Genomic DNA, 8,683 nt, shown 5'->3' on the forward strand with positions numbered 1-8,683 from the left:
TGTAATCCGCAATAACAGTCATTATTCTTGACTTCTGATTTTAAAACTAGTTATCCATCAATTTGTTGTGCACTGTGTATGTAATATGTGGAGGTGATTAAACATTTATATGGTTTCCCAATATTCATAGCGGCCATCCAAAGGCCCGCAACAAAAATGAGTTGGACACCCCTGCACTAGAGGGTGCAGTTTCAACTGTGAACATTTTTGGAAGCAGAAGTACAATGGAACTTTAGGCAGAGCTCAGGAATGTTTCTGGGAGCATTATTCTCTTTTTATACTTTTCTTTAGGCTTTGACATTGGCTCGTTTTTGATGACCCCACTGTTGGCTTATCTAGTGTGGAGATCAGCAGTAAATGCTGCAGCCATTGTCATGACAATGCTGCGCACTGCCCAGTGGATGTATAAATCCAGAACGGGCTTGTGGAGAACGTTCTGACATACAAACTGTTGGTAAAAATTGTGTGAAGCCCAAACATGGAGCAAGTGGGAAAGGTAGGAAGATTTTGTCAGAATTAGCCACCATATCATGCCTAATTGTTTTTATTTACTTTGAATGACTTTCATTCCATCAATCCATATACAGTGCTACCTTGACTTTTGAGTTTAATTTGTCGCTCTCAAATCAACGTTTCCCAATGAAATCAATGTAAATGGCATTAATATATACAAGCCCCCACTGCCAAGAAACATCCCAACATTTTTTTGTGGGGGGCGGCTTTTTTTTGTAAAAAGAAAAATAGCACTTTGTAGTATTGTACTGCATAAAACATATGTGGTTATAAGTTTAGAATAAAATAGAATGTAAAGCATTTTTTTAAAATGAAAGAAATTTCTCCATATTTTTCCGACTGAAGTTTCACTGAACTTAATTGCATAAGTATTGGAGAATTGCAGAAGATGGAGCGAAAAATCTATTTGAACAAGTTGCATATTTACTCTACAATCAATCAGCGCCACAGCGAAAATGATTGGAAAAAGTAATGATTTCAACCCCACAAATTCTTTTAAAAAAAAATAGCTGACAAATATTAAACATAACGTGATGTTTACGGGTGCAACGATGGACAACAATATGCCACTGACAGATCGCAAAGATTCTGAAATAACAGTCATTTGATCACCAAATTTGCATAAAATCCAAAACATTGACTGGCGTCGATACACTTGACCAGATTTGTGTAACGTCTCTAGTCCTTACTTGAGCCCTTCGGCTCTGTGGTGTAATTTTCAGTCAACAATCAGAGGCAAAATGGCCGCTCCCTGAAATGGATGAAAATGGGTGGATTTTGCTGCTTAAATCTTATTCCACAAAGGCAATATTAATCAGAATACTGTTATTTATAAAAGTGGGCTCATGCAACAAATTATTGTCGCAAAATGTTTTTTTACTTGACTTCCCGTTAAACTATTCGACCCCTGGTCGGTAAAACATGAACAAATCCAAGAAAAGAAAAGTTTCTGAACATATAATGATTTGTGGTGGATGGGCGTCATTCTCAAACATGGCCATTTATAAATTCATTCAATTATGAACGTGTACTGCGGGAAATGCATAACCAGCTTTAACCAATGCTAAGCTAGCATTAGCACTGTAAAGAAGGCGACATAAGCCACAGTTGCAAGGTTGATAGCGTTAGCCTCCATAATCGTAATGGAGTGTTACTATAACACTAAATGTTATCATATTTAAGCCTTTTTTTTTTTGGAATGTACAATCAATTTTAAAATGTTAAAGAATGATGAATTTACCTGTCAAGCAGAAATATTGCAAATTTTGCATTGGCTTCTGAATTCTCTCATGTGCCTGAGCTCCCTCCATCTCTCAAGGAAACTAAGATGTTGTTTCCCCCTTGTTTTGTCTTCTGTCCAATTCCTTCTTTTATGATTTTCTTTTTTAGTTGCCAAGTTGTTGGCATAAGGGATATTTTTTTGTATATTATTGTTTTACAACAGTGGATATTCCACAGGATTTTCAGTAGAGCTATTGAAACCCAACCTAACAGGTCAACATAAGGCTGTGTTAGTGTGTCGGTAATTGCATGCCTTCTGTCTAGTTGGTTGTTTTACCTCAGGTGTGGTGGTTTGTTGCAAATCAAACTAAAGATACAAGATTGGGGGCTAGAGACATTTTCCATAGCTCATCATTATCATGTACTACTGAAAGGTCATACAGACAATTTTAATAAATATGACAAAACGTGACTTTTGGTGAATTGCAAATTTACCCTTATTTCCCCCCACTTCACAAAATTAGTTTGTTTGTCACATTCTTTTCTCATTGTGTTTTTATTTGTGTTTTACTGGCCGGTGTTTTTTCCCCCTACACACTGCACAAATATACATTTAGTATGTGTTAAAAAGTGTGTTACAGTAAATGTAATAATCTTTTCATGAATATAAATGTCAAGAGTGTGTGGGAGGGGTTAAACTGTAACAATTATTTCATCATACATGGGTACACTGTATACAGCACAGGTGTCAAACTCAAGGCCTGCCACATAATTTTGTGTGCCTCCAAATCCAAATTATGTCTGCCAACTTTCTTGAACCTTGCCTAAATCTCCACCAAAATGTAAAATATTTATGTGTAGTAAATAATAAAATGTTGAGATTTTGAAAACATTATTTTCATTACCCTTTTTACAGTGACTTGAACAATAATTCACCATCCTATTATCCTTGCCACCTGATTTCAAAATGAGTAAGCCATCAATTCAACATTTATTTGGTTTTGCCGTCATAACGGCCCAATGAGGAAAACTAACTACCCTACTAAACATAATTACAAAGTGGCCCACGACTTTTGTCTGAGTTTGATGCCCCTGGTATACAGCAACAACAACATCCTCATTTTTGGTGGCCAGATCATCTTTTACCAAGAGCAGAACTTCCAGGGTGACTATTACGAGTGCAGCAGTGACTGTCCAGAGCTGAGTAGTCACTTGAGTCGCTGCAGCTCAGTGCGTGTCAAGAATGGGGCCTGGGTTCTGTTCGAGAGGCCAAACTACCTGGGCCGCCAGTACGTCCTCACCAGGGGCGAATACCCAGACTACCACCACTGGAAGGGCAACACCCCCAGCGTCCGCTCCTGCCACATTATCCCCTATGTATGTTTCGTTGAGACGCTCTGAAAAAAATTCTCAAAAGCAACTTTATTCCTGCTGTTTGTTTGACACACACGCTCAGAATATTGGTGAGAAAAGTCTCAATTTTTTTAGCATACATACGGTGTTATTTTGAGGGAAAAAGTTATGATCATTAATTTTACAGTCATAAAGTGACTGTAAAATTAATGATCATAACTTGCAAAAAAATATTTTTGTCTCAAAAAATTGTAATGTACATTTGCATTTTACCTGAATAAAGTCATAAACAGTGACAGCAATGTTTCGACAATCATAAAAAGCGCAATGAAAAAGAAATTTGAAGAGAACCTTAAACAAGAAAAACAATAAATCCTGCACCAGATGTGTCAGAAAAGTTCCAGGACTACTGTCACAATACATATGTCAAACCCAAAACTCAAATTTTCAAGACTTCATTGTGGTCCAGAGAATTCCCCAGCAGGTCTATAAATACATCCTACCCTGCAGTACTTACTTCATTCAGTGCTCGAGAAGAGGTAACCAATGTGGCAGGACAACTCGCGGGTGTTTTAATTCAACTCATTTTTATGTATAAATGCATAAACACACACACACACACACACACACACACACACACACACACACACACACACACACGTACACACACAGAGTTTAACAAAGTGCTGTATGTAAAATTCAACATAAAACCACTCATTGTGACAAGGCGTCACAAGGCTCACAATGCCCTGCTCACCCAACACTTTATAAAAGAACATCGTCTTGCCGGAGCAATCCTAGTCGCCCGACCTGGCTGCGTGTGTGTGTGTGTGTGTGTGTGTGTGTGTGTGTGTGTGTGTGTGTGTGTGTGTGTGTGTGTGTGTGTGTGTTTGTTTTCCCTCATTTTTCCCAAGTTCAAGGGCTCACCAAAGGGCAAATTTTGAAGAAGTGAATGACATTGAGATGGTGACCGAGCTGCGGAGAATCCCAGAAGAAGCCTTCTTGGAGTGCATCAAGGCGTGGCACAGATGCTTAGGAAAGTGTGTTAGATTCAAAGGCATTATTTCAAAAGAAAATAATGGATTTGACATATATATTGACAACAGTCCTGAAACGTTTTAAATCCAGCTTATAGGTCGTGTTGTGTTTGTGTGTTTCATCATATGGGCCCTATTTTGGTCGATTGGCGCCCGCCCCTAACTTCATTTTCATGCCAGCGCAAGTCTAGTCTTGCGTGTCTGGGGCAGTGTTGCGGGTGTGCCGGCGCACGAAGCAGCTTCGATGCACCATTAATTGTAGAAATCAATTAACTTCACAAACTAAGATCACTATCATCTTAAAATATTTTAATAGCAGCCTCGCCACTTTTGGGGAAATGGGGGTCTCCAATTACATGTCACACACACGGCTGACTACCAAATGGGAGATATTGCCGTTTGCATCCCAATCTCATGCAGAAACTCCAGTGAGTCTTATTTCTGTTTTTGCAATGCTCAAGCATGGTGTACTTGACCATGTACTCCTTACTGCCCTGATTTTTATGCAAATGAGGAATGCCGCCAGGATTGGCCGGGAAAACACTATGTTCCATCCCGCAATGGTACACAAAGGCATAAATGCCCAGTTATAGCCATTTTTACTGGTGCAGTCTAGCAAAACACCAAAAGAAAGAAAACTCCACCAATGCTCACAGTTAGACTGAGCTTTGCACTCGACGTGAGCCCGGAACAAAAAATAGGGCCCAATATGAAAAATGCAGTTTCAAACACATGTTCACTATAGAAAAGACATCAAGTTCCTTGTTTGTTTTCCAGTTTTCTGGCACATTCCGAATCCGCATTTTTGAGAAACCTGACTTCAGTGGTCAGATGTTGGAGTGCATCCAAGATATCAATCAACTATCAGATGTTTGGTCTCCGGGGGGCGTACACTCTGCCCAAGTGCAAGACGGCGCCTGGATCTTCTATGAGCTTCCCGATTATAACGGACAACAGTATTTGCTGGAGAGAGGCCAGTACCGCCGCTTCGGTGAGTGGGCCGCCATGGAGCCCACAGTTGGATCCCTCCGGCGTGTCTGCGACATTTAGATGCAACTTTATTTTGAAAACAAAATAAAAATAAGATGCAACAAATCAGGAAATGTGACTTTTTAAAAAGATAGATACGTGTAATTTTAATACTATGTGAATAAAGTCAACCGGGATCATTTCAAGATAAAGTGGAATTCTTACAAAATTAAGGTCATCTTTACAAGAATATAGTTCAGAGGTGGGCAATTAATTTTGCAAAGGGGCCACTCGAGAAACTGGAACGCTTGCCAGGGATGAGTTCGCTGTATGTACCCGTAGGAGCATTAAAACATGCAATCATGCTGTGCGACCGGATGAAATATTTACTAGCACACAAAAAAATGGGAGCATTTGCGAGCATAAAGATCACACTTTCAAGCCCTGACTTAATCCGAATATTGACTGCATGTAAACGTACTCACAGTGGGAGGGCCAAATGTAGTTGCAAATGATAATATATCAGGAGGAAGTCATTGTGGTACACCAATTAAGTTGCAATAGGCGAAAAAAGTTGGAAGTAAGTAAAACGCGGAATGAAAAAAAAGAGATTTAAAGTTGTAAAATTAAGGGGGAAAAGGGCGTGTTTTAAAAGAACACAGGAAAAAAGTCACAATTTGACATAAGTAATACGATTTGTGTTAGGAAGATGAAAGAGTTAGGGTAAGACTGAGGTTGTTACCCAATTGAGGGGGAAATTTAGAAGAGCAAAGTCATCATAATAACAAAAAAAAAGAAAGGGAAAAGGGTATTTTACAAGAATAAAGTTGAACCATTCCACTGAAAAGAAGTTCTTGTATACCCTTTGCAAATGATTAAAATGTGTTCAATGGATATAATTTCACGTTTCTCTCTCTCCAAAAAAATGAGGCTGTCATTGATGTTTTAACTTTTTAGTTTAAAATCAATTAAATTTATTGGCACATTACATGTACCGGTACATTATTTCCGATTTTGTTGCTCAATCATGGAATGATTTCTGTTTTCATAACCATTTAAAGGACAACTACCACCAACATGCATTTAGAAATGGAGAGCAACTAACCTCGAGACTTGAGTCAACGCGGGTGACACACACAGCGTCAGCCGTAGCCACGCCTGGGCACGAACAGTGACATCAAATTAATTCACCTTGTTTCTATTTAATTGTTTATATTCATTTCAATTTATTCCTGTTTCCTTTTGGCTTGAAATGTAGAGTAAATAGAAATAATAATCGAGTTTTGAGTATAATTCAGTGAATTTTCCTCTGATTTCTAGCGCCCCCTACAGTCCACTGCGCCCCCAGCATCTGCCTATCTGGAGAACAGGTGTTGGGCCCTGATACTTTTCAGGAAAAAGTCATACAAAAACGGAGTGGTCACCAGCCAATTGCATAAAACAACTATTAACACTTGCTGGACAATTTAGAGTTTTGAATTAACCGAACACGGCTGAATCCGGGAGGAAGATGCAAACAACCTTATTCCCGTAACATTACAATGTCTTCTCGTGACAATATGGGTGTTGAAGAGGCCACGTCGCGCTGAGCACAAAGGCGTGATTACTCAGCGGGATTTGTCAGGCAGAGCGCGGACATGCCAGATGGTGTTAAAAGCTGACTCAGCGGAATTTGCTGGTCCAGGGCGTGGTGAATGCCAGCTGCTTTTTGTGCTGATGTGCAGCTCGCTGGAACAACACCGAAAACAACTACAATTCAAAGGAGGCATGGCTCCCGAGTTGTCACCTCCCTGCAGCTGTATCGACACACATTTCCACACGATATGTTCGTTGGTTAACCAGTAAGTTCCAAGGCTTGTTAAAATAAAAACGGAACAACAAAAAATACGGTCAAATATGAGAAGATAAAGGGGGTTGTTCAGGTTGTATGATTGCCTTTTTGCAATTTAGCCAGAAGAGGGCAATGTAACTCTACTCTGCATTGGTCGTGGTGAATGACTTGATCAGACATATAAAAAGGGCACGCTGTTTTTTGTTTTTTTTTTCATTTTTCTCTCTCTGCCTGTTGAAATAAATATGCCGGTGTATGGCTGAAGAAAACACCTATCATGTCATTCTTAGGATCATGGTAGACAAAAGGATGTCAGTCGACAAGCTCTGTGAAGTAACCCCGCGAACAGGGGTGAATTCCATATGATTGTTGGAAAGTCATTTTGTACTTGACAAGAAATAAAGCGTTCAAGAACAAAGTGGTCACCGTGGAAGGATAAAAAAGGCATGGGGGGGGCAGTCTGTGCTTATTTTGGGGTTACTAAACACTGTTTGAGTTTAACAGTCGAACAGCTTCTGGAAAGATGTTCCTTTATCTGGTAGTACTGCTTGGGGTGCTCCGTAGCCTCCTGCTTGAGGGGAGGGAATGGAAGAGTGGGTGTAAGATTCCGCTACAAATCTGGGACTGATGTTGGGATGCTTTTAAATGTCCAAACTCTGTAGTTCAGTTTATATCCACTAGAGAGTAGCATTGTTGCGTTACAATGATCGTGCTGAACCAGTCGACCCTTTTGCAATCGAATGATATCGACTTTGACGTCCAACTATTTCAATCCTGTTTAAGAAGAATGGATTCAAATGAAATGCAAGGAATGAAAATATTCTCTGATTATGATACTAACAAATTGACTACTGTATTCAAGTTATTTTTCAAATGGTCTTGCAGTTTTCAAGTAAGACCTTGGTGACGTCACGCTGCAGAGGCAACTGGAAACAGCATTGCTATGGAAACCAATGTGTGCGCCACTTATCTGTCATCCATCATCCATGCTGGATGTCACACCGGGAAAGCATGGCCCAGCTAAAAAAAAAAAAAGAACTTGCTAGTTAAGTTCAGCAAAGCATTGAAATGCTCTATTCATTATTAGTTCTCTTGTCATTGTCGTTTTTTTTCACAAGCATACCTTGTGTTCAACTCACGTGGATTTGTTAAAGCCGGCGTGAACTCAGTATGCTTTGCTGTGCTGACGTCTCCTCGCACAACTAATTTGCATGGGAGAGAAACCGCCTGATGACCCAAAAATCTTCCCTTTGCATCATTTAATCCCAAACGTTTGCTAGCGCAGTCAATAAACTGCAAGGTAAGTCATAATTTTATCCATAGATGTCATCCATCATATCATTTCCTATCACTATACAGTCATGCTATAGATGTTAATTGATATTTGTGGGGAACATAGTATCGCTGTAGTCCCCACAAATACTAATTAGCATCTCCTCCTTCTAAAGTTCTACGTACTTATAATACTTCCATCATTGGCACTAATATACAGATAGATATGCTACGACTATGGCTACTACGGATACCGGATATTCTACCAATATTACAGTAGCACTGGTAATATACGACAAGACTAGTACGCCTACTACCACTATTACTAATAGAGAGAGAGGGAGAGAGAATGAGAGAGAGAGAGAGAGAGAGAGAGAGAGACCTCTCGAAATTCACTTCCAGAAAGAGTTGACCGAATTTCCTTTTTTCTTTTACATTTTGGTTGTTTTCGTGTCACTGGGCTTTCTGCGCATGCTACCTGTCAAGT

The 8,683-nt window shown here is 39.6% G+C and overlaps 1 protein-coding gene across 2 annotated transcripts; it reads left to right on the forward strand.

The window, feature by feature from the left end:
- Nucleotides 1–446: 446 nt before the first annotated feature.
- LOC109519956 (gamma-crystallin M2-like) lies at nt 447–5,199 on the forward strand. Of its 2 annotated transcripts, XM_019876841.1 has the most exons (3): nt 447–496; nt 2,869–3,111; nt 4,902–5,199. In XM_019876841.1, the coding sequence occupies exons 1-3, from the start codon at nt 479–481 to the stop codon at nt 5,172–5,174; spliced, it is 534 nt and encodes a 177-aa protein (XP_019732400.1). In that variant the 5' UTR covers nt 447–478; the 3' UTR covers nt 5,175–5,199. The 2 variants fall into 2 exon arrangements, with proteins under 2 accessions (XP_019732400.1, XP_019732399.1); XM_019876840.1 differs by lacking the exon at nt 447–496 and having other exon boundaries at nt 2,674–3,111.
- The last annotated feature ends 3,484 nt before the right edge of the window (nt 5,200–8,683 follow it).

The sequence above is a fragment of the Hippocampus comes genome, unplaced genomic scaffold (genome assembly GCF_001891065.2).
Source record: "Hippocampus comes isolate QL1 unplaced genomic scaffold, H_comes_QL1_v1.1 scaffold110, whole genome shotgun sequence".
Taxonomy (NCBI): Eukaryota; Metazoa; Chordata; class Actinopteri; order Syngnathiformes; family Syngnathidae; genus Hippocampus; species Hippocampus comes.

Bases quoted from the DNA above. Each gene is read 5' to 3' on its own strand.
- LOC109519956 (XM_019876840.1), top strand. From the start codon at position 2,755: ATGAGGAAAACTAACTACCCTACTAAACATAATTACAAAGTGGCCCAC. The intron at 3,112-4,901 runs GTATGTTTCGTT...TTTGTTTTCCAG, and splicing joins CCTGCCACATTATCCCCTAT to TTTTCTGGCACATTCCGAAT.